The sequence below is a fragment of the Podarcis raffonei genome, chromosome 3, assembly GCF_027172205.1.
Source record: "Podarcis raffonei isolate rPodRaf1 chromosome 3, rPodRaf1.pri, whole genome shotgun sequence".
Lineage (NCBI taxonomy): Eukaryota > Metazoa > Chordata > Lepidosauria > Squamata > Lacertidae > Podarcis > Podarcis raffonei.
Genome location: NC_070604.1, coordinates 54,023,469 through 54,048,833, shown reverse-complemented (window position 1 = coordinate 54,048,833; position 25,365 = coordinate 54,023,469). Strand labels below are relative to the sequence as shown.

At 39.4% G+C, this 25,365-nt stretch overlaps 2 protein-coding genes and 1 long non-coding RNA gene across 5 annotated transcripts in view; 2 read left to right on the top strand and 1 right to left on the bottom strand.

Annotated features, from left to right (window-relative positions):
• LAMA4 (laminin subunit alpha 4) overlaps window positions 1-8,387 on the top strand; it is a 73,306-nt gene extending 64,919 nt beyond the window's left edge. The window contains exons 30-38 of the mRNA XM_053381706.1: window positions 198-351; window positions 1,415-1,608; window positions 1,819-2,008; window positions 2,264-2,419; window positions 2,883-3,042; window positions 4,698-4,828; window positions 6,460-6,553; window positions 7,387-7,506; window positions 8,057-8,387. Of these exons, the coding sequence (XP_053237681.1) occupies window positions 198-351; window positions 1,415-1,608; window positions 1,819-2,008; window positions 2,264-2,419; window positions 2,883-3,042; window positions 4,698-4,828; window positions 6,460-6,553; window positions 7,387-7,506; window positions 8,057-8,202 (1,345 nt within the window). The 3' untranslated portion in view covers window positions 8,203-8,387. The remainder of the gene's footprint in view (window positions 1-197; window positions 352-1,414; window positions 1,609-1,818; window positions 2,009-2,263; window positions 2,420-2,882; window positions 3,043-4,697; window positions 4,829-6,459; window positions 6,554-7,386; window positions 7,507-8,056) is intronic.
• Window positions 8,388-9,996: 1,609 nt separating this feature from the next.
• On the bottom strand, window positions 9,997-12,121 carry LOC128410452 (uncharacterized). Its single transcript, XR_008329509.1, has 2 exons — window positions 12,036-12,121; window positions 9,997-10,741 (listed from the first exon to the last, which is right to left on the bottom strand). It is a non-coding gene; the product is annotated as an uncharacterized LOC128410452 (long non-coding RNA).
• On the top strand, window positions 11,768-24,718 carry TUBE1 (tubulin epsilon 1). 3 transcript variants are annotated; one of them, XM_053381707.1, is made up of 12 exons: window positions 11,768-11,928; window positions 12,043-12,116; window positions 14,305-14,357; window positions 15,271-15,325; window positions 16,609-16,724; window positions 19,480-19,601; window positions 20,680-20,867; window positions 21,142-21,317; window positions 21,857-21,997; window positions 22,259-22,399; window positions 23,826-24,000; window positions 24,476-24,718. In XM_053381707.1, exons 1-12 carry the CDS (start codon window positions 11,904-11,906, stop codon window positions 24,632-24,634), a joined length of 1,425 nt encoding a protein of 474 aa, XP_053237682.1. In that variant the 5' UTR covers window positions 11,768-11,903; the 3' UTR covers window positions 24,635-24,718. The 3 variants fall into 3 exon arrangements, with proteins under 3 accessions (XP_053237682.1, XP_053237684.1, XP_053237683.1); XM_053381709.1 differs by lacking the exons at window positions 11,768-11,928; window positions 12,043-12,116 and adding an exon at window positions 12,238-12,260; XM_053381708.1 differs by lacking the exons at window positions 11,768-11,928; window positions 12,043-12,116 and adding an exon at window positions 12,311-12,691.
• The last annotated feature ends 647 nt before the right edge of the window (window positions 24,719-25,365 follow it).

The window sequence follows — 25,365 nt, the reverse complement described above, 5'->3', positions numbered from 1 at the left end:
AGTGCAGCAAAAAAAGTGGCAAAGGGCTGAGTTTCCATGAATCTATTCCATGAGCATGTAGTTCTTACTGACATGGATTTTTTAAAAATTTGTTTTAATTTGTTGTTTGTTTTTGAGGGAAGGAAGAAAATCCCTACAAGCACAATCATAGTGGATTGTTAGGAATAACAACTTTATCTTTTAAAAAACCCACACAGGTTGGATCAAGACGTTGAGGTGGAAGACTTCCAGCGGTATCCTGAGAAAATCCAAGCATCCTTATATGGATGTCCTGTTGAATCTCCTCCTGCTGCCCTTTTCCATAAGAAAAGGAAAAATTCCTCCAAACCCAAAGGAAGCCAAAAGAAACGGGTAAGCTGCTCCAGACTTACAACTACTCATGGTGCTTTCAGACCAGGGATGGGGGGTGACCCAAGTTCCCTTCAACACTGGCTCTCAATGATGTCTTGGAAGGAACAAAGACTTTGAACACCATTGAATGTTGGACTTGCAAAATGTTAGTTCATTTAGGGCAAAGTATTGGTGTCCCCAAACTGTGGCCTGCAGACCACCAGAGGTCTGCATGCTTCATTCAGCTGGTCCACAGCATGTCTGTGAAGAAAGGCAAGCACAGCAACTGTAGAACGTGGCAGTCTGGTCTATTCTGAAGGTGACCAGGACAAAACAGAAGTGAGAAGGGGAAGAGGCACTTGAACGGGGTAGACAGGATTAGCAGCACAAAAGACAAATCAGCAAGAAGAAAAAGGCAGCAACTTGAAAGGAGTGGAAAGGGTTCTATGGAATTCAAATTGTTATACAATTTGTAAGAAATAAAAGAAGCGTTAAAATGCAATTAAAAATCATATAGCATCTAGCACCACACATTACAATTGCTACAACAGGCAGAAAACCAATGGCCCAAAAAGAAAAAGGTTTGGGAACTACTGGTGTAGTTGATAAGTGTAAAGGTTGCCTGGTTTTCCAGGGATGAGCCTGTGTATTCCTGTTCTCAGTGCCAAATCTGGAGTGGGGTACGTGACCTTGACTGTTTCCCTTTAAGAAAAAGAAATCAAGGAACCCATCAAATGTGATGGACCGCAGATCTGTTTTGTCTGCTGCAATCATATATAAAGAAGGACAGGGATATAATTTTAATAGCAAAGGGGAAACATGAGTGAGGACAACTGGAGTCTTTCCACATCCTGTAGTGTCTCTCTCCAAGGGCTTTAAATAAATAGGTAGCTGTTTTTACCGTGGGCCTGTGCAGTTTTGATTAGAGCTGATTTATATTAGCACTATAGTGAAGATTAGATCTGATAATCTGAAGTAACATCTAGAAGTAGACAGAAGATTGTACCAACTCTGTAGCAATTGTTGTTATATAGTATTATTATTATTATTATTATTATTATTATTATTATTTATTTGTATGAAGGTTGGAAAGGACAATACAGCAGCCTCACAATTTTCAGCAAACATTAAAAGAAAAGGTCAAGAAGAGATCGCTCAAGGGGACCCACATTGTCACTTCCTCAGCAGCCCCAAAGCAACTGAGCATACATATCTGTTTGGAGGAACAGCAAATAGCCGGCAAGAATTTGATTACTTACCAAAGGATTTCAATGAAAGGTACAGTCAGCTAAGCATACACTTGTAATATTACATATAAATGCCGATAAGCATTTTTACAAAATGGAAGGAATAAAAACTAAACTAACTAAAGTAATTTTTGACATTTCACAACTATTTTTCCCTGTATGCATATTCCCACCAAGTTGTGCAAGGCAGGTTGTTCACCAATTTCCATTCACATATTAAAGTGCCGTTTTTGTTTGACAGATCTCAGTTTTCCATTAGCCTGAAGACTCACTCATCCCATGGAATGATCTTCTATGTCTCTGATCAAGAGGAGGAAAATTTCATGGCCCTTTTTATTGCCCACGGCCGTCTGGTTTTTATGTTCAACAGTGGCTACCGGAAATTAAGAATTAGAAGCCAGGAGAAGTACAATGATGACCAATGGCACAATGTAAGTGGGAAAAGAAAAGATTATGATGTGCTTTAGAAAAGTGCTATTCCAAAGAAACATAAAATCTGTCTGTCAAAACATTTGGGATTTATTGCAATAAAATACCAGGCTCCCACTTGAGAAGTGGATGAAGAGTTTCTAGAGTAGTGGAACAAATCAAACAGTCTCCTCTAAAATACATATGATGCCATACAATTCTATATTATATACTAGTCTCTGTATGCTAATGTTGACTTCACCTCTGCCTTTTTTTAGGTAATGTTTGTTCGGGAGAAAAATATTGGCCGCTTGACAATTGATGGTCTCCGGGTACTTGAAGACAGTCTTCCTTCTTTTGATAAAGCATGGCAAGTTGCTAGACCCTTTTACGTAGGGGGTGTGGCACCAGGAAAAGCTGCCAAAAATATCCAGGTAAAAGTATTTTTCTACAACAAAGCCTGCATATATTAAGATCCAGAGCAACATTTATAACATGGGAACTAACTGGACCGAAATGTTTTAAAGCTCTGCATCTACTGGAGACAATTTGCAATGAATCAGAATATATCCTGCATTTGAATCTGTTAGCACTAGTATATTCTAGATTCATTGGCAATGATCTCATTCCAAACTTCCTACATCAAATGAGATTAGACTAGAACCTCCAGTTATATGATTAGAAAATAACTTAGGCTGCTTTGACACTAACAAAAAGAACCAAGCAGACTGTGAGAATCATAGGCCATTTCATTATTACTCCCACTATTCCTTTTGGCCTTAAATTGCTTTTTTGAAAAAGTATCCATTAACACTTGTACACCTAAGCAAATGGAAAGGCCAAAGGCTTTTCTTTTACTTCTTTTACTATTTTGCTTATTCTGTTTTGTTTTATCAGATCAACTCCGTCTACAGTTTTAGTGGTTGTCTCGGCAGTTTACAGCTCAATGGAAGACCAGTCACTTCTCCTTCACAAACTTTTAGCGTAACTCCTTGTTTTGAAGGCCTATCAGAAGAAGGAACATATTTTTCATCAGAAGGAGGATACATTATACTTGGTAATGTATCACTAATGATTGACTATTCCATCAGACTGATGCCTGAATTGATACCAATTGCCTAGTGAAGGGGTGGGGGGAGACATAATTAAATTGAAATGAAACTATTATATGAAAATTATGCTGGGTGCCATGTAGTCTTATTAGCATACAGTAGAATCATTTGCTCCACACACTCCCGTCTTGCTCCAGATAACCTGCCTCATTGGAGGAAGAGATTCCAGTCATTTCAGTGGCAGCGCTAGTGAGCACTGTCCAGCCGTTAGCCATTAGTCTTTGGCTTTACTGTAGCATAGGAACTGCGGATGTCACCATCAATGCCACAGATTATAAATTCATAAATAGTGCCTAGGGGGTTGCTCACCTAAAAATGGATAAGCATGGAGCCATGCCCTCTCACAAAACCAGCACATTGCTCAAGTGGCAATGGACTGAAATTCTGCTAATATACATAATATAAAGTAGAACCCATTGATACCCACTGAAATAAATGGTCATAACTTTAGCCATGATACTGGCTTAAGTTAACTGGTTACCACCAAATACAAATTCAAGCAAGAATTGAAGAGTGTGGCTCTTAATCATCATTCCTTGAGGCTATCAAGGGGGGGCTCATATTCCCAAGATGAAAAATATTTAAGAAATATACACAATTGGAAGTCATAGTTAATCTTTATGTCCTGCAGCAGGTGACTATTTTTTTTCCAGTTAACTCTGGTGCAAAAAGCAAACAAACACAAAATCAAAACAAAAAATTTTTTTCCTTCCAGTAGCACCTTAAAGACCAACTAAGTTAGTTCTTGGTATGAGCTTTCGTGTGCATGCACACTTCCTCAGATACACTGAAACAGAAGTTGCCAGATCCTTCTATATAGTGAGAAGGTGGGGAGGGGTATTACTCAGAAGGGTGGTGGGAATGGGTGATTGGCAGATAGCTGTGATGAGCCTGTTGACGACTCTTAACGACTGTAATAGGTCTTACAGGAAAAAGCAAGGGGTGAGAAGGTGAAAAATGGTTTTGTCATGTATAATGAGATAAGAATCCAATGTCTTTGTTCAGACCAGGTCTCTCCATGGTTTTAAGTTTGGTAATGAGTTGCAATTCAGCAGCTTCTCTTTCCAGTCTATTTCTGAAATTCCTTTGTAGTAAAACAGCTACTTTGAGATCTTGTATAGAATGTCCTGGGAGATTGAAGTGTTCTCCTACTGGTTTCTCTGTCTTGTGATTCTTGATGTCCGATTTATGTCCGTTTATTCTTTGGCGTAAGGTTTGGCCTGTTTGTCCAATATAGAGAGCTGAAGGACACTGTTGGCATTTGATGGCATATACAATGTTAGATGATGAGCAATTAAATAGTCCCGAGATGGTATGTGTGATGTTGTTGGGGCCAGTAATGGTGTTGTCCGGGTGTATGTGGCAGCAAAGTTGGCATCTGGGTTTATTGCAGGCTCTGGTGCCAGTGTCCGTGTTACGTCTGGTTGTAGTATTATTGCGGGTTAGGAGTTGTTTAAGATTGGGTGGCTGTTAGTTGGTCTTTAAGGTGCTACTGGAAGGGAAAAAAATTTTTGTTTTGACTATGGCAGACCAACACGGCTACCTATCTGTAACTGAAACACAAAATCATTCTGTGATTTGTCATGATTTTCTCCTACAGATGAATCCTTCAGTTTGGGGCTGAAATTTGAAGTTATTTTTGAAATCCATCCTCGAAGCAGTTCAGGAATCCTGATGCATGCACACAGTATAAATGGAGAATTCCTGAATGTACACATGAAACAAGGGCAGGTATGAAGGAGGACTAATATTTCCCTTTATATTCTTATATGCAGGCCTTTCTGAATGTTCATTGTGTACAAACCAAAATTCGCTCTTAATAGCAACAGGTTCTAATTTCTCAAAAAGGGGATCCCATTTACCCATAAAAGACACAATATACACTAGTTGTAGTTCTTCTGTTTCAGGTGCATTAAGAGTCCACATCGATTTTTAAAAACACTGTCAAGATGAAGGGGGAAAATATTTGATATTTTTGTGTTGCTGTCTTAAAAATTCAAAATTTACAGCTGCTACCTAAGAACATAGGAAGAGCTCTCTTGGATCAGACCAAGGGCCTATCTAGTCCAGCATCCTGTTTTCATGGTGGCCAAGCAAATGCCTATGGGAAACCCTTGAGCAAGATCCAAGCACACAAGCACTCTCCCCTTCTGTGGTCTCCAGTAACTGCTAAGAGATTGCAGGTTAGGAGTTGTGCAGTTAAGCTGCAATCCTAACCCCCCTTATCTGGGTGTAAGCCCCACTGAATTCAGTGGGGCTCACTTCTGAGTAGATGTGGTTGGGACTGCAGCCCTAGTTAATTTTAGACCCTGAGCTTAATGGTCTTAAGAAAAGCCCTTTTAAGGTGGTAATTTGGTACACCAGCCCTGCTGTATTGTTTGCTGAATGGCCCTGGCGGCACCACTAGGCTAGCTAGCTAATTTTTCTTTAGTTTTGGATCAAGTGATAATTTCTTTATAGCATGCATCACAAATACCATTTCCTGTGAATGTGTTTGAGTGTCCTTGAATAATAGAGGGAGTGACAAAAAAGCCAGACCCCAAAAACTAGATAGCTATGAAAGCATTGTACGGTCCTTGAGACAAGTTTATTCTGGATAGCAAAGCTTCAGCCTAGAGGATAGTACCAGCATCGCTTAGCTTCAACGAATGAAGTCCGTCTGAGCAGTCCATCCTCAAAGCTCTGTAACTGCCACCATAGAAACGGAATCGTTTTTATCACAGCAACTGATATTGGTAGAAGCTAAAAGGTTTTGCTATAATTTAAATTTTCTGTTGTGTTAGTGACTATATTTTATGTTGGGCACAAGCTTAGGAAAGATCACATTTTTCCAATGAATTATACGGTGTAATGTAGCAGTGCTAAGTGGTTCTGAGAACCAATTACTTTATGTTATTTATTTATTAGCTTCATTTTGTGTTTTAAATGCTGGAAATATTTCATCTGAAGGCTATGGTAGTGCTAGTATGGTGTAATTCCTGAAAGTCATGTCCTGGTTCAAATTATGCCATGGTAAAAAAAAAAAAAAAGCTCACCAGGTGCCCATTGGCAAGCCACTATTTCTCAGCCTCACCTCGTGTAGACATTGGAGGTGGTAATCAACCATCCAGGATTTTTGCAAGAATTAGACTGCAATCCTATAGACATACCTGAAATAAGCCCTGAGAAACTCAAATTTGCAGCTGAATATACATGTATGGGATTTCATTGTAAGTGTGAAGAAATATAGACCTTATGCCTGTGGTATAAATTCATGCCAATTCATTTGGAGAACAGTTTGTTAAAAAGCCTTTTTATGCGTTTTAATTAAATCTTTCCAGTCAAAACTAAGGTTTTAAATGTGAATCAAATGGTTCTCCCAGGTCATTGTGAAGCTGAACAATGGCATCAAAGACTTCTCAACCTCAGTTACACCAAAACAGAATCTCTGTGATGGCCGATGGCACAGAATTGCAGGTGAGTGAACATCTAAAGTCCTGTTCAGTGTTGATTCCTGATCTTCCTTCTCATCAGTACTCTAAATCAGGGATGGTTGATGAGGTGCTCCCTCCAGATGTTGTTGGGGCACAACTCCCAGCATCCCTGAACATTATCAATACTGGCTAGGGCTCTGAATCCTGTCATGTATGTAAATGACTTAGAATTGTAAGGCCATGCATGTGTGGAAATCAGGTAGTGCTTGGTCTGAAAAAGGGTGACAATGTATCCAAAATTCTGTGGTTAAGAGTTTTGCTGCTACTGAAAATGGAAAACATCCAATTAATCTCCTATCATCTTTTGCAATATCTGTCACATTATCTATTTCCCTGCTTCTAGGCACATCATTTGCTACTTGCATAACAGGGTGTGGGGAACAATGCCACGTTATATTAGGATGTATGCATTTTGTCCTAAGCATGGGAGGGAGGTTAAATGTCATTTCCATTTTCAGCATTTCAGCTTGTCAGACAGCAAACCCTCCCCACCTCCTCAAATGTGTTGTTCTTGAGGTTCTCGCAAGTCCCCTCCCAGCTAATTTCAGAGGCAAAAGGGGGAAAGCCCCATGGTGCAATTTGAAGTCCTTGCACAGCGTCCACTTACGGGATTTGTTAGGTGAATCCTGCCCATGGCTTTGGAGTTATAAGATCCACGTTGGGACCTACTGAGCTATACAGATATGAGAGCATATCCAGGCCATGGAAAAATAGTCTAGTTCTTCAGGATTTTCGTATGTTTACGAGTATGCTTGTATGCAAGAAAAATCAGAAAGAGTGGTTATCCATATTATTCTTTTTTGCTTCATGTGACAGTTATAAGAGATGCTAATGTGGTACAGCTGGATGTAGATTCAGAAGTGAATCATGTAGTAGGACCATTAAATCCAAGAGCAACTGACCACAGGGAGCCTGTGTTTGTTGGAGGAGTGCCAGGTAAGATTTATTCTCATTTTAATATTATTTTCAAAAATTGTGTGTGTGTGTTTAAAAAAGTATTCTTTAAAGTAATGGTCACATACCTTGTGCTGTTCATTAGCAAAGACCTATAATTTGGGGGAGGGGGTTTTAGATTTTAAATTATTGTACCCCTCCCTCCTTATGCTGGTCTACGACTGTAATAAATATTTCTTGTTGGAGGTGGGATGAAGTAGCTCTCTATACATCTTTGTGCTATATTTTAGAAGGAATAATTTAATACAAGTGATTGACAATATAACAGAATACAAATAGAAGACTAAAACAATTTAGTTTATTGAAAACCTTTGACTATTTATAAATTACACACACACATATATACTTATATATACATACATATATACATATCAAAGTAAATAGCAGTAACAAGGGCAATACCATTCAAACAAACCACATTCCAAGTTTTACACAGCTGTCTCTTTTAGTTAAACTAGTCCTAGCATGATCCTATATTGATACTGCAGTTCTTGAATGACTTATGTATTACTATTTTTTTACCTCTCTACAGAGTCTCTCCTGACATTCAGCCTTACCACCCACAGTTCCTTTACTGGATGCATCCGTAACTTTATGATTGATGAAAGACCAGTAAGTTTCAGTAAGGCAGCTTTGGTCAGTGGTGCTGTGAGCATCAACCTATGTCCTGCCACTTGATGAACTGCTAACTGCAGGGGCCTGTACAGCCCCAAAGGAGAAAAACAACCGTGCTACCTTCAATTCTTAGTACCAAGGAAATAAAAATATATCACTCACTATATCTACACGATAAAGCATTATTCTTTTTTCATTTGGAATTTGCTTCCAAAAAAATTATAAGTATGTTGCAATGTGCCAAATTACTGGGGAATGAGCAGTTAATTCTAATTCTAAGCAGATACAGTGGTACCTCGGGTTAAGTACTTAATTCGTTCTGGAGATCCGTACTTAACCTGAAACTGTTCTTAACCTGAAGCACCACTTTTAGCTAATGGGGCCTCCTGCTGCTGCTGCGCCGCCAGAGCACAATTTCTGTTCTCATCTTGAAGCAAAGTTCTTAACCCGAGGTAATATTTTTGGGTTAGCGGAGTCTGTAACCTAAAGCGTATGTAACCCGAGGTACCACTGTATAGGTTCACCCATCTGTATCAAGAGGCTCCAGACAGAGAACTTCATTTCTTCTATTGTGACACTGCAAATGCCTTGCTCATCATTGTCCAGAAACTGCACTTCAAATATAGATTTCTGCTTCCCCCACACTTAAAATCATTTTGTCAATTCTGTCCCAACTGAGTCTGGGTAGCAAGCCTTTCTAGGTGTATTAAGAGCACTGAAATGTTCATTGGCTACAAACAAGTAAATTAAAATCTTTTAAAAGGTTTAACAGAACCAAAGGTTTTATTTCAGTTCATATGCTGCAGATTTGCTAAAACAACCTTTGGTCACTACAGTCAACTCGCAATTTATGCACATTAACTTGTATGAATTCAGCTTTATGTGCTTGGCCAGGAATTTTTTTTTAAGTGGGCAAGCTCCCAGCAGAAAAAACACTTGCAATCCCACTTGCCATTGCACTTGCCTTGGGAGAGAGTTTGGAGATGTAAGGCACATGAATTTTGACTATACAAGATTTTGGCTTTATACACTATCCCTGGAACATAACTCCTCTGAGTCAACTGCATTCACTATGGATCTACAACAAATGCATGGAGAATCCTCATCCCGTCCTATCTCTCTGCCCAGTCCAGTACTCACGAAGCCTCAATAACTTGCAAGGCACACTACAAGAGGAGTGTTGCCACATGTGCATGTAATTAGATGCACCCAATGGTGGGAAAGGGGGGAAACAGATCTCTTCTGAACTGTATTGGGATCCTTCATGCACAGGTGCTCTGCCTGTGCTGTGAGTGGATCTGTGCTTGTAGTTTGTACTGAATAAATCTGCTACATGTACATTACAAAATAAACTATGTCATGGACATGCTTCACAAGCAATTGTCTTTTGAATCGTTTTGTTTGGTCTCTTTATTCTTCATTCAATTAGACTGGGGAAAACAATTGTCACAGGAAAACTGATATTTTATTCAGTTTTCATTTGAATGCATTGAACTTACTATAATTCATTTCCATAACTGACAAATGTAATTAATTCCTTATTTTTTTTTGCTCATATTAGTTTTATAGATAAATTTCAGCTACACGATTTTACTCTTAGCACTCTTATTAGGAAATCAGATTTTCAGTTAAGGACAAAATGACATTCTAAGTTGGAGGCAGAGTTATACATTTATCCCTGAAACTAGGAAAAAAACCGGAACAATCATTTTCCACTTGAAAAATTCTAATTTTCCAGCCTAGTCTACCTTAAAACAAGCTGTACCCAGCACACTGAATGAGTGTTCATTTAAAAATTATTTCAAATGTTTTAAATCCCAAATGTAATTCTTGTTTCAAATAAAAGAACTGCATGCCTCAAATGCTTGTGCCTTTATTTCTGTATAATGAAAGCCAAAACAATGGCAGTTGATTGACCTTAGCAGAATAATCTCTATGGAAATGTAAACAGGATGAAAATGAGAAAGAATAAAGAAATAAAGCTTTAAATTATATACCTGCTATATATACATTATTTCCTTATAAAGCATTAGCAGCAATACATTTTGCATCAAATATGGAGATCTTAAGTTATTAAATCTCTAGAAACTAGTACCTTATAAAGATGACTGGTACCTCAGGACAGTGCAACCATTTGCCCTACTTTATTCATTTACCAACCATCTTCCCTAGTGCAACATATTATTTATCCTGTTTGGTCCACCATCAGGTAATCTGAACTAAGAATGAGCTTCCCAAGGGTTAGGTAGGAGTACACCTAATGGAATCTTCTCCAAAACAATCTCTAGTCTGAACTGATGGACAGGTCATGCAGAGCAAAGAAGCTTTACCCTTTTATTTGAAATTTAGAGACACTTGACTGTTATGGGGAAAAACACAGCAACATCCATTCTCGTGCTTCTGTACAAGATACAGAGCCTGTATACAGGTAGAACAGAGTTAATGCATTTCTTCGGGGGGATTATTTAGGGGAATATGATGAAAGGTCAAGGCTGTCTCTTCCAATCAACTTGTGTATGCAATCAAGCTTTGCTTCTGCTTCATTTCACCCTCTGCACTGGGGTAAGGGTGAAGGTCAGCAATATACTTCCTATCCGCAGGTCTGAAAACAAGTAGAAAGAAAAAATGGAACAGGTGATTGTCTGTTCTAGTACTTGAAGGTAATATACCTACAAAATCACGAAGCATTATCTTTTGTAAACTTCATATTCTATTTTGAATTAAAAGACTAGCTTTTATTATTTTCACAGGCATTATGAAACTGTATTGACTATTTTAGATACTTTTTGCTAAAATGTTTCTGGATTAGAGTGCTCTAGGTTCTTGTGACTATATTATTACAGCTCACTTCTCAGTGCAAAACTGATCTTTATAGCACAATGCACTCCTGTCACAGGAGTGTGATAACCTACCAGACCCTTGTGATTGAGAATTTTGTGCCTTTGCACAATTGGGTCAAATAATTAAGAAATTTGCTGCAGTTCCCTATTTAGTCCCCAAAGTTGTCTCTTTTACAACATACCAAGGAGGAGCCCACCAAGTACAGCGCATGGTCCAGGTGGGAGCTTAGGAGGAGGGTCACCTAATGTCTGCCTTTTCAGCGTTTAGTAATTTGGTTTTAATATTATGAAATGGAAGGGATGCACTATTCAAACAGAACCGGGCATTTTTGAACAGATTATTTTGCAATGCATGCAGCAGGATCAAAAAATGCGTTTTGATTCCAACTTTTTTTAAAAAATTAAATGTTACTTTTTTGTATTCATACGCGACGTGCTTAACGGCAAGGTCCTTTCCCTTCGCGTTTTCTACTCGCTTCCAGACGGTCATTTCCAGATGGTGGCCAGATAAGAAGGGAGAGCGATGAGACTCCCGGACCTTTTAGCAGCCGCATGGAAATAAGTTGTCCTGCAGGGGGCGACAGAGACTAGCGGGACTGACGCGCCGAAACCCCCGCTCTGACATGAGCCTCGCCCTCCTTTGCATCAAGTACGGTCGGAACAAAGCGAGCCAAAGTGGGCGTGGCCCACCGGCCTACAAACGGATAACTGTTATTAGCGAGGGACCCGAAGGGAAGGAAAGCACCGTTTGCGGCGCGGCGCATGCGCGCAAAGCAAGAACACGGCGCGTCTCGACAGCGGAACGTGCGGCCAGAACTCCTCTCTGCGACACAACGCGGGGAACTTTCCCCACACTCACGTCCGTAGTGGGCGGGGCTACACTTCTCGCCGGCCTTAGAAACCAGATCCGCGCCAACGGAAGACATGACGCAGTCCGTGGTGGTTCAGGGTGAGCGCGCGCGTGCTCTCTCCCGCCCCCTTCTCCCCCCTCCCCCCCGGCCCCTTTTCACACCACTCTGCTCTGTTGGCAGCTTGACCTCTGTTTGTTTTTTTCACCTCACAGTGGGTCAGTGTGGCAACCAGATAGGATGCCGCTTCTGGGATCTGGCACTGAGGGAACACGCCGCCGTCAACAAGGTAACCGCCTGACGACTGGGAGGAGAATTAAAACGCCAGTCAGCTCGCGCATGCTCAGTAAAATGCAAACGGTTCGGAACGTTTTACGCGCATGCCTGCTTAACAGCTCCCTCTGCCCCGCCCCTCTGAGGGAGCCGCTGAAAGGTGTGTCCGTTAAACCGCCGCGCTTTGGAATTTGTGGGCGTGATCCTGGCGCGTGCGCTGGCGCGATTTTTAACGCACTCAGCTAATACTTGTCGCTGAGCTCCGCAGTAGACGAGTTAAAATGGCTGCTTTGTTTAAAAGAGCAAATCCTATTCTTACTCAAGTCATTTTTAGAAATAGCTGCCGTTTCCTTTGTTCTGGCATTCCCGTGTCTTCGTTCGTCTGCTTTAGGCGAGGGACTAAATATACCCGGTGGTCAGGGAATGCTGTTGGGGGAAACGTGGGAAGATTAATGGGCATTGGAAGAACGAAGGGAATGGCTGGAATGTGGAACACAAGATCTCCACACACGAGCACCATTCTTTTAAAGCTTGTGTGGCCAAAGTGGCACAATTAATATAGAACAGGGATGTGCGCAAGAGAAACTCAAGGTTTGTAGAAGGACAGAGAACACTTTTTTAATTTTTTTAAAAAAGATATTTATTGAGATTTTCCACCTTAATACATTAAAAAATCAAAAAAGAAAAAAGTTAAAAACACATAAAGTTTACAATCCGTATTTTCAATAACATATTTCCCTGACTTCCCCACACCTCCCCTTCTTATATTCCAATTCAAATTGTTAGTTCAACAAGTTCTTATCCCTAATTTTTGACCTTTTTATATTTAATTCATTTTAGAAAAACCAATTTTAACTTATAAACATCAATATTTGTACATCAGTGCTCATTCTTAAAACTTTTTTGTAAAGTCGACCCAAATTCCCTTCCACGAATTCCCCAATTTTCATACTAATAACAAAACAAAATTAAAAAAAACAGATTATAATTGTACACCCTTTGGATTCCCAAACCCCACCCCCCTTTCCCGGTTTCAATCCCCAACAAATGTCCATCAGTCTTAGTCTACTATCAGCCTGGAGACCTTACGTCCGAGGCTCTTAATTCTCAATTCCTCTCTGCCGGTTTTTTTGGTAGTCCTTAGTATTAAACACCAGATCTCGGAGAAGCTCTGTCCCAGTAGGGTCCATGTTTCTTCCAGCCAGACCTCCATACTTAAAAGTGGAGCCCGAATCTTGTTTCTTAACAGAGAACACTTTTTTTAAAAAAAGCTGAAGGGAACAACAACAAAAAGGCTCAGTGAGGACTGAGCATGCTTAGTGGAATGCAGTACCTGGAAGAAGGGGTGGCTAACTAGTCGGAACATTAAATAAGGAGCCATCAGTAGGTCAAGGAAAATCAATAGAGGCATGTTCTCCCCTCTCCAAGAACTGATCATCCATCAGGATGACCAGGGCAATTTCCATTACGAAACTGGGCCTGAAACCCGATTGAAATGGGTGTTTAAAATCAGTTTCATCCAAAAGACTCGCATAGCCACCATTTCAAGGCCACTGTAACAAGGAGACATCAACCACTTCCTGGACCCCACTAGCCAACTCTTTGTCGGCTGTTATTGGCTAACAAGGGCAAGCGTGATCATTAAGATGGGTCACCTGGGTCACCAGACTACTGATGAAAAAGCTGTCATTTTCTTGCAGAGGAGAAGAGTCTAGGATGAGTTGATCCCAGCCACTTGCTCTGCTTGCAGAATATAAGAGGCTACTGGATCAGACCAGTGGCCCGCCTTATCCAGCATCCTGTTTTCACAGGGGCCAACCAGATGCCTGAGGGGTTGCCAGGGCAGGCTGGACAACCTCACTCCAAATTTTACTAATAAATATTGAGAGCCTTTAAGTCCAGGTGTGCATTAAAGTATGAAGTCATTCTGAAGAAAATCCAAAATTATTGCTTTACTGTGATGCAACTTTCCTTTTCATTAGGATGTTCTCTCTATATAGAGTCATACTCTTCCACTATAGATATAAAATAATTTGTGGATTCCATGTTTTTGAGCGCTACTTTCACTTTAGTGGCATACATGAGGCTTTATATTGGGAGCATGTATAATCTCAGAAGAGTTAAATAGTTTTAAAAATGCATACTTTAAGTCTTAGCACAAGTGTCACACTTTAAGTTTTGCTTACTGAATGATTCTTTTTTAGAAAGGAATTTATGATGAAGCATTAAGCAGTTTCTTTAGAAATGTGAATACCAGGTAAGTTTTCTTCTTATGAACAATCTTAAATTATTAAAGATGCCCTTAAAATAAATAACAACACAATATTTGGGATCCATAGAGAAATGTTGCTTTATCATACCTTGTACTACTGCAGGCAGGTTAGTTAGCATCTTGTGCTGCGTCACAAAAATAAAATTGCAGTGATCCAGCATTTTCTTTGTGGATTTCTTGTTCAGTTTATGCCCCACTTATTATTTTTATTTCTCTCCTTCCCGTTGGGTTTTGTAGATCCTGTGGGTAGGATCTTGTGTCCAGTCATGTCAGCATACATTACAATCAGTTACTTGTGTCTGACCTGTACTGAATAGGCTTTGGTGCTTTGTGTTCATTGTTTTGGAGTAATTCACATTTTGCAGTATCAACTTGTCTAAATAAGATTGTGGTCAGTGTTGTCCTCGCATCCTGAGCCCTTCAGTCTCCAGTTTGAGTTACTAATGTGCCCTTTAATACCATTGCTTGTCATGTTTCACTATAGGAAAAGTGCTTTATACTTAACCTGAATCTGCTTTTTGCCTTCATGAAACTGTTAACCCCTAGTTTTTTGCAGTTTGCTCTAACCAAGATATAAAATATATAACTGCTTACAATTGGTAGGCATGCCAGGTTTTATTTAATAGTTCTCCTTTATCTACACAACTGCAGAAATTAAGCAGGTGATGTTTTTTCCATCCCTAGGCTAGGAAAAGCCTAATTGACTTCTGTATGGCAGGCTTCCATAAAATGAGCAAGAGCAATGAAATTCATAAAGTGTACAGTCTTTATATTAGTTCTTGTTATTCTGCTTTTCAATTTAATTTAATTTCAGTGAAAGGGGAAAATTGTAATACTCTGATAGCTTAGGTGTAGTCCTCTTCCATGATTTTTATTAATTTTGCTTCTGTTTTTCTAGGACAGATGATGATAGCGCTGACTGCAGAGGAAAAATCTATTCCTTAAAAGCACGCGTAAGGGGGAAACATCTTTGATTCTGTCAATTCTTATACTTTGTATGCCTCTGAAATATCTGAAATTTTAGGTTTTATTATATCTATATGTATGTGCACTTGGGTATATGTTTTGCTATTTGTTTGAAAACAAATCCTATAGTTCAATTGTAAATGGTAAACTAAAGATAATGGCTTCCAGAAACATATATTTTAACAAACGAGAAACCAAGTAAAAGAAACAAATTGCAAGTACAAGGAATATAGGAATGTTTCAGGTTCCTTAGAGACTGACACTGATCCAGCTATGAGACACACAAACCTTCTGAACTGCGCATGCACAGTTTCCCCCCTTCAATCCAACTGTCATTTCCACACTAAAAGAGCCCGGTTAGAAAAATAAGTAAAAGCTCATCAGAAGATGAGCAAGTTTGTAAGCTAGATTTAATAATTTTCTCTTTATCAGATAGCTAATGGCACAATTGCTGCTTCTCCATACACAGTACCGTTAGCAGTGCCATTTTATTTTATGTACATTTAGCTAGTGATAAAGTACTGTTGGCTTCAATGTGTTTAAATTGAAAATACCAGTGGTGACCATTTTGCACATGTCCACTTGACACATGTTCTTTTGAAGAAGGCAGGGCGGGCTTACATGCTCTGTGGATGCACACAGGAGTCAGGAACAGAACCCCAATACTACAATAGTGTCTCGGTTTCTGCTGTAGTGCACTCAGGTTACAGAATGTCATCCCCTTGCCGCTTAGCATCAAGTTAAAAACATGGGTATTTAAGTTGCCATTTTGGTTGTGCTAATTATAGTAGGGTCTATCTAGTACTTAATTTTATTGTTGGTTGTGATTTTAAGATGTTTTATTCTGCTACCTGTTTTGTGGAATATGCCCCAAGAGCATTTGATACAGGGGAGAAAAGATTGAAATAAATAATAAGAAAAGATTAAAAGTTATGTACCATTCTGAAAAAGGAAATTAGCTGAGACATAATAGCAGTCATTCTAATTTGTTTATTTTTTTAGCAAGAGCATGTTTCCTTATGTGTTGCATATGTGCATTTTAATTCTTGAGTTGCCCTAAATCAGGCTTGCCAAAATGATCCTTTATTAAATTTCATCCTGAGGCAAATAAATTAGAGATATTCTTCTGAAGTCTGCTTTCTTATTCCAAGGGTGTGCTGAAATTAAAGTAAAGAAAGCATTTTTTATCTTTATCTTTTTCATTTATTTTGTGTAATGTTTTTAAAGACAGACGTTCTCAGTCCAAATTCTTTTTGTTCTGCTCCCTAAGGCTCTCCTGATTGACATGGAAGAGGGTGTAGTGAATGAAATTCTGCAGGGGCCATTGAGAGATGTCTTTGATAGCAAGCAGCTGATAACAGATGTTTCTGGCTCAGGGAACAACTGGTGAGGATAGAATTTTTTCCCCTCAAATCTTCATACAAAAATTTCTTACACAGATTAGATGGAAATTGAAAGCAGAACTCCTACATTTCTGTCTTTTTACTTCCTGCAGTCTCTTGAATAAATGGACATGTTAATATTTTATTTTATTGCTACCTTTAGGAAAACTTGAAAACACAACTAACAACTATTCTGCCAGTATGTCATATCTACATAGCTACTCTTTTTAAAAAACCAATTTTGTGAATTTCCATGAACAGATGTATCATATTACTGTGTTGGTATTCTTCTACTCCTAGTGTTGTTGTTCATTCAGGTCAAATGGTAATCTAATTACAGATATGAACAGCTGACTAAAGAGAAGAAGGGAAACAGATGGAAATTTAAGTCAAAGAAATCTAAACTTTATAAAAAATGCTTTTGAATGATTATATAATGAAAGGGGAGATTCTGAACAGAAGATCAAACTTGATGATCACAAAGAAGTACTAAAAACTTCTAACAAGTCCTTCAGTCATTAGGGAAAAAGGTGTGAACAGATAAATTAATTCTATAATAATACATCTAATAGTAAAAATACTAAAAAAGATATACATCAGATTAAAAACAAGTTAAGACAAAGGATCAGTCCACTAAACCTCAGCTTGACAGGTCAAATTCCACTTAGAATAAAAATGTCTTAACCAGGCAGCAGACGGCCAAGAGAAATAGGACAAGGCAGTTCTTTAGAATTCTATCCTGGTCACACTGAACACTGTAATTTTCTTGATCTTTTTGTTTTTGGTAAAAAGCTTTTGGTAATATGGTATTTTGTTTCATGCTGTTTCACTGATCTCCCCCGTCCCGTCCCGTCCCCAGGCTCTTTTAACATGAATCCATTATCTTTTTGTTTAGGGAGGCAAAGAGTGTCCATGGACACACAGCTGCTGAGTCAGCCCTGTACATGCCAGAAGGCCTTTCCCCTGGTTGACTCTAATGGGGCTCAGCCTGCTATTTCCAGCGTAATTAAAGCTGCTTTCAAATTCTCCTAAGTTTCATTTCATTTAATTTTTAAGTTGTAAACCTTTCTACATTGTTGCTCTGTTACCGTATTTTTCGCTCGATAACACGCACCTGACCATAACACGCACATAGTTTTTAGAGGAGGAAAACAAGAAAAAAAATTCTGAATGAAACAGTGGATGTATCATTTTTGTGCTTCATGCTGCGGCCACAGACATGTGATTTGACGGTGAGTTTGGGGTAGCCCAATGCAAAGATCCTGAGGATCCATGTGGATCCATGCTTTGTAACCACGTTTTTGTACCATTGCAGCCCCAGGCAACAGTGGGTGCGTGATTTTTTTGGTGCAGGCTGTAGCCATGGACATGCTATGTGATCTGATGGTGAATTTGGGGTGACCCAATGCAAAGATCCTGAGGATCCATGTGGATCCATGCTTTGTAACCACGTTTTTGCACCATTGCAGCCCTGTTTTTGCATCAGATCATTGCTATGTGATCTGATGGTGAATTTGGGGTGACCCAATGCAAAGATCCTGAGGATCCATGTGGATCCATGCTTTGTAACCACGTTTTTGTACCATTGCAGCCCCAGGCAACAGTGGGTGCGTGATTTTTTTGGTGCAGGCTGTAGCCATGGACATGCTATGTGATCTGATGGTGAATTTGGGGTGACCCAATGCAAAGATCCTGAGGATCCATGTGGATCCATGCTTTGTAACCACGTTTTTGTACCATTGCAGCCCCAGGCAACAGTGGGTGCATGATTTTTTTGGTGCAGGCTGTAGCCATGGACATGCTATGTGAGCTGATGGTGAATTTGGGGTGACCCAATGCAAAGATCCTGAGGATCCATGTGGATCCATGCTTTGTAACCACGTTTTTGCACCATTGCAGCCCTGTTTTTGCATCAGATCATTGCTATGTGATCTGATGGTGAATTTGGGGTGACCCAATGCAAAGATCCTGAGGATCCATGTGGATCCGTGCTTTGTAACCATGTTTTTGCACCATTGCAGCCCTGTTTTTGCATCAGATCATTGCTATGTGATCTGATGGTGAATTTGGGGTGACTCAATGCAAAGATCCTGAGGATCCATGTGGATCCGTGATTGGAACCACGTTTTAAGTAGGGAGGGAAGGAAAAACATAGAAAGGATAAGGAGCGCCGAAAGGGGTGTGCAGAGAGGCAGCTGGCTAAGAATGCAGGAGAGGGGTTTTACCGGAGGGAGGAAAGGAAGGCAAAATTCCCCCCCCCCCCCAAGCCAGCCAGCTCTCTCTCTCTCTCCCCAACCTGCATGTTGCCTGCGAGTCCCAGACGCACGGAGAGACGCTTTGCTTTCCACTCTGCTTGCCTGGAGGGGAGGGGTTTTCTCTGCTCTTTGTTCCGTTTGAGCAAACACAGTAAGGAAACAGAAGCAGGTGGGCAGTAAGACCCTGAGGCAGAGCTTCCTCCTTTCAAGGCTTCCCTTCTCCGGACGATTTGATATTTGCCTGATTTTTGCCTTCACTCGCGCTTGTCAGCTCCAGGGACCACACATTCGCTCAATAACACGCACAGACATTTCCCCTTACTTTTTAGGAGAAAAAATCTGCGTGTAATAGAGGGAAAAATACGGTAAGTCTAAAAAACTCAGTGGGGGGGGGGGACTCAGTGCAGGCATAAAAATACCTGAAGAATTTAAAACATATTAAATAAGCTAGAATTGTCAGAGTTGAACTAGAAGGGTAGCATATTAAATGTTTCCTATTTACAGGGCTGTGGGTCACAAAGTGTATGGGTGTCAATACCGAGAAGATATTGTTGAAAAGCTAAGAAAGACTGCAGAGCATTGTGACTGTCTGCAGTGCTTTTTTGTCATTCATTCAATGGGAGGGGGTAAGTATGATAAAAGGTGAAATAAAAGCTTAAGAGTTCATGACCTTAAGGACCGCCTCTAGTGCTCCAAACCCAGCACATGATCAAAGATGGGACCCTCGCCTCTCCCCTATCCTCTGGGCATACTAGAGTACTTGGAGGAGAATTTGTCTGTCTCCAACCCAGCACAAACAAGAGTTCCCTTTGACCTCTTGTGTTTGCTGTGTTGTGCAGTGAGTTTGGGGCACGCAAGTAGACGTTTCCTGAATCAAAGCTATAACCAATAGAAATCTGGTGATTGAATTGTGGACCTCCTTATCAGAAAATATTTATATAATGCATCTTAAAAGCTTTGCTGCATAATGACATGTTATGCACCAAAACTCTTTTGTCAGCATCTTTGTAATTTACATGAGAAGAGCATGGTTCTTGTGCAGCCAGACTCCCAGTTGCAAATCTTACTTGGGTCATAAACTCGTTAGGTGACCTTAGGCAAGTGATTATCCTTGAAATCTATGATCTGTGAATAATAGTACCCTATGCTAGAAGATTCTTTTGAGGACAACATTGTAATGTACAGAATACATTGACAGTTTCTAAATGAGGAATATAATGGTGTTTTCATTGTAATCTGACAAAAAAATGTATTTCTGCAATAAGTATATTTCTATCACAAGCACAGAACACAACATAAATGTTTTTGCTCAGTAAAATACTGTAAATTGGATAGTTCTTATGATGTTGAATGTTTTTGCTTAAAATAATAAGCTAGTCATGATTAGAAAGTCTCAAGGAAATAGTGCCTTCAAATCTGGGTCATCTCTTTAAATCCAAATGTTGGATACCATTTGAGATTGCAGTCCATACTGCAATCTCATTATCAAAAGAAATGATATTGGTGAATTGCTACCTTAAGCGCTCATAATTTTTCCAGTAGAAGACAATCTTTGCATCTCCAAATCTGAACTTTCAATTGGTGAACTTTAAAATAAAAATAAAAACCTTTCTCACTTGTAAGAAAATCCAAAGGAAGTTGAATACCACACAAGACTTTTTCATGTACTCTTGTCATTCTAACTATTTGAATTCTTGCTTCTAGGGACAGGATCTGGTCTTGGTACATTTGTACTAAAGCTTCTTGAGGATGAATTTCCAGAAGTATATAGATTTGTTACTTCTGTTTATCCTTCCCGGGAGGATGATGTCATTACATCTCCTTATAACAGTGTATTGGCTATGAAAGAACTCAGTGACCATGCAGACTGTGTATTGCCAATTGAAAATGAAGTAAGAATTTATAATACTGTACCTATGTATTAAAGCCTTTCTAGATTACAGTTTTAAGTGCAATGTAGTTATTCTTTGTTTATTCTTCATTTTAAAATTTACCTGAAACAACTGAGTAAAATATTAAAGCTTCAATCCTATACATACTTACCTTGAAGTAAGCCCTATTGAATCCAGCAGGCTTTCTGAGGAGTCATGCTTAGGAGTCTGCTGTAAGTTGGATAGCTTTGCATTCAAAAAAATTTACCAGCTTTTTCACCTATGCTTTTTCCAGTCTTTATTTGACATTGTTAGCAAAATTAACCAGATGACCAACAGTGGAAAGTTAGGATCAACCATAAAGCCAGCCAGCTTAGTAACTTCAAGTGCAGGTGGAATAAAGTGTTCTCGGGAGAAACCATTTGATGCTATGAACAATATTGTGGCCAACTTACTGTTGAACTTGACAAGGTGAGCTTCTGAAATTTTTAATTAGATAAGAAGTGGTTGCTAAAACTGAAATCAATGGATGTCAGCTTTAGCTTGTGTGGTAAAATGTCTATGCTCCCCTTTCATTTCTTCTGTTTGGAAAACCCAGCTTCTCTCACGTCTAGTCTACCTACACCCATTATTGTACCATACTAAGAGACGTTCCTTTTCCATCCCATAATTGAATAGAAGCTTGTAGTGCAACTGTTACGGTATGATGTGGGAGGGAAGCACAGCAGAGATGAATAGCCCTGCTTCACTAGTACAAAGAGGAAAAGCTCTTGTAGCAGCAGCTGAACACAGCAAGCAATACTCTTGTAGCCCCTAGGGTGTTGTTTCTTTCTATATTGCTAAGGGACTTTCCTCTACTTGAGGCTGGAAAATTAGTGAAAATTTTACATTGAAATGATTGCAACACATTTCACAGTGCAAGCTTACAAATATTCAAAAGCGTGATTTTGTATGCTGCAATATATGTGTCCAAACTTTTTTTATATAACTCTTGCATTATCTGTATACAGCTCTGCTAGGTTTGAAGGATCTCTTAATATGGATCTTAATGAAATCAGCATGAATTTGGTTCCCTTTCCTCGACTTCATTATCTTGTTTCCAGCTTGACACCTCTGTATACGTTGGCTGATGTTAATGTGCCCTCTCGAAGGTGGGTAACCTTGTTTGGCATATGAATGATAGTTGCTCACTACATGAAGATAAAATAGAATGTGTTTAGTAACACATGATAAAGTAACGGGAATCTTGTACTCTTGTTATTTTTAAATCTTCAACATACTTTTCAATTGAAATAGTGTTCTATTTTTATTTGATGCATATTTAGAATTACTCTGCTGACAAATTATGATTGTGTTGACATTTGCTAAGTTTTCTCAGCTGCATATTCTCAGATACTCTTTTTTTCTCTTAGGTTGGACCAAATGTTTTCAGATGCTTTTAGCAAAGATCACCAACTGTTACGAGCTGACCCAAAGCACAGTTTGTACCTTGCCTGTGCCCTGTTAGTCAGAGGAAACGTGCAGATTTCAGACCTTCGTAGAAACATTGAAAGGTTTGCACACATCATACATTAGAAGAGAAACTGCTAACTGCTCATACAGCAAATCTTCCCAGTTGGTGTTCGTTTGTAGGATCAAATTCCAGTAAGCTTATTAAGGTTATGTTGATCCACTCCTGCAGGCACAGCTGCATCCAGAGGGAGAGGGGAAAGACCATATTCTCAATAACCTACAGAAACTGAAAAATTAGTCACATGCATTTATGTACATATGTATATATTTTTTCAAATAAATGCTTTTAAATGCTAAGGTAGCATATTTGCCTGAAAATAGGTATTAACACTATCACATACTATTTAACTGAGCATTTAATTAACTTGGGGCTGGATATGGTAATCCAAATCTTGCCCTGATCTGGCAGAAATCAGTCTGGAGTCTGACCCATTTTGACTGGACCTGGAAATTCAGATATTTGGTACTCCCATTCATGTGTATTTGGAAAACCAAACAACCACAGCATTTTGTTTTTTGTCACATAGGTGCATGAATTTTGGAGGCATAGCAGTCTCTCCTTGCTACACATTGGACAGGTAGATGAGGGGGATTTTGTGCTAGCAACCTTTTAAAGTTTGCTTTTTCTAAACACACACATAGAGAAATGTTTGTGTTTGTGTATGGAAGACTGTACAGTCAGTTGAGTGCTTAGTCCTGCCAATTCTCATGCTCTTTGGCCTGTTCAGCTGCATTTCAGTATAGTAATTCAGCTCACTGTCGGTCTGGCACTAGTTTCTATGAAGTAGCAGGGCAGGGTGACTGCTCAAAGCTTTTGCTATGATACATTTGTCTCACAAGACCTACTGACACAAACCCACGACAGCCTGTTTATAAAGACAGACAACAAAATACATTGGATGAGATTCTAATCCTGGATTGGAAGCTGGAGGTCTTAATGAGCAAAGTCTAGCTCCCTCACCCCAGCATTCTTCTGTACAGACACGCACACCCCATTTATGCACTTTCAGTATGTGCGCAACTGCACGTGTACATTGTGACCCAAAAGCATCACAAAGAGGGGCAGGGCATGGGCAGAACAAGGTGTTTGCAGGCTTCTTCAGTGGTTTCAAATACATGCTATTTCAATGATACACGCGGTGCCTCGGAACGTAGCCCCCGCGTAAATGGGGGGGTTACCTGTATTTAATTGCAACTTGCTTTCTTAGAGGCTGTTTTTAGTTCAGATTGATTCAGGTCAACCCAACCCACTCTGTGGTGATTTGTAGCTGCCTTTAGCCAATCTGGATTTGGTAGAAATTGGTCCAATTATGTTTAGGATTCAGCCAGATCGGTTGCACAGCAGTAGCTGAAAGCCCATGAAAGTGCCACTTGGGGGGTGGAGTCAAATGTGCATTTAGGGTTCATGTTTTGTGTAGTTTATTTTACTGCTTGCCTTCATGTCAGTCTCATAATTTCATATTGCAGGTTGAAACCTTCACTTCAGTTTGTCTCCTGGAATCAAGAAGGATGGAAAACTGGCCTCTGTTCAGTACCACCTGTGGGTCATTCCCACTCATTGTTGGCACTAGCAAATAACACTTGTGTGAAATCTACTTTTGTAGAGCTCAAGGAGAGATTCACAAGGTTGTACAAGAAAAAGGTATGTCACATAATGAGAAGTAATATTGTCATTATAAGTAGTAGTTCAGTTGTACTTATATTACAAGTGGTACGTGGAAATATGCTGCACTAATGGTAGCCTCCCCACATGCTTCACTTGGACTTAGAAGGGGTTATAATACAGTTTGGAGTTAAAGAAATGGTTGGGTGACTGTGGTGCAAATCCATATGGACATGAACTGGAGGAAAAGAGAGCGAAAGTAGGAAGTCTCTGTTCTGCCCTGTGCCAAATCCCTCACATACCCAACTACAGTACACACATGGTGGGTAGATTGTGTGTGATATTCTTGTTATTATTGTTGTTGTTGTTGTTAACCCTTAATCCAAAAATTATCACAACAGATTCTTACATTAAAGTAATAACCAGTTTTGCATGTGGAATTGGAAAAAGACTTGAATACATTTGTTCAATGTTCATGTAAAGCATGTGGCTATTGTAACATCTACTCCTGCAGGCACACCTTCACCATTACCTACATATTGATGGGATGGAGCAGTCCTATTTCTCTGAAGCACTTTCATCTTTGTCTGATTTAATAGAAGACTATAATCAGCTAGATGCTGCTAACTGTGGTCCTGCTATAGATCCACCAAGACTGAAGATAGCAATGTAGCACTTGTTACAGGGGCGGGGGGTGTGGGTTAAAGTTTAGATCAGCAAATTATGCTCATGCAATCCAGTTAAAAATAACCTGGGACAAACTCATTGTCAAAAGATAGTGGAAGTGTTCAGTTTAAGTGACAGTTTCACATATTTCTCATATTGCACAGATGCTGGGTTACATATCTCAAAAAAGTAGAAGAATTAAAATACCTTCTTATGGTCTACCTCTCGTGATGTAATTTTAACTTAAGCACTATTTTGAAGATACTTTTATATGTAGATTATGAAAACAAACACTTTTAATATAATTTGACCATATCGGATTTTGTGATAAATGAATTTTATTTACAAGATATTTACATAATAAAATGTATAATTTCATAAAATTTGGCCTCCTCCTTGTGAATCCTTGTCTATTACATGCCCCAAACTGTTATACATCTGGTTATCAACTAGTCTAGAGCACCAACTGCAGTTTCACAACATAACATTACTAGCTCTAAACGGCAATACAAGACCTGATATATCTACTACTGTAAACTCAGTACATACTTCTGAGCCTTATGTTGTAGAGAAAATTACGTTATAGCTATTTTCCATGCAAGCACAGTAACTTTAAATAACGCAGCTATCCATGAAATGGCATACAAGAAGGTTCTATCCTCCAGTTCACAAGTTGAGCATTTACATTCTTACTGATTTGCAGGCTCTGATACAATATTTTTAAGAGGCATACAGAAA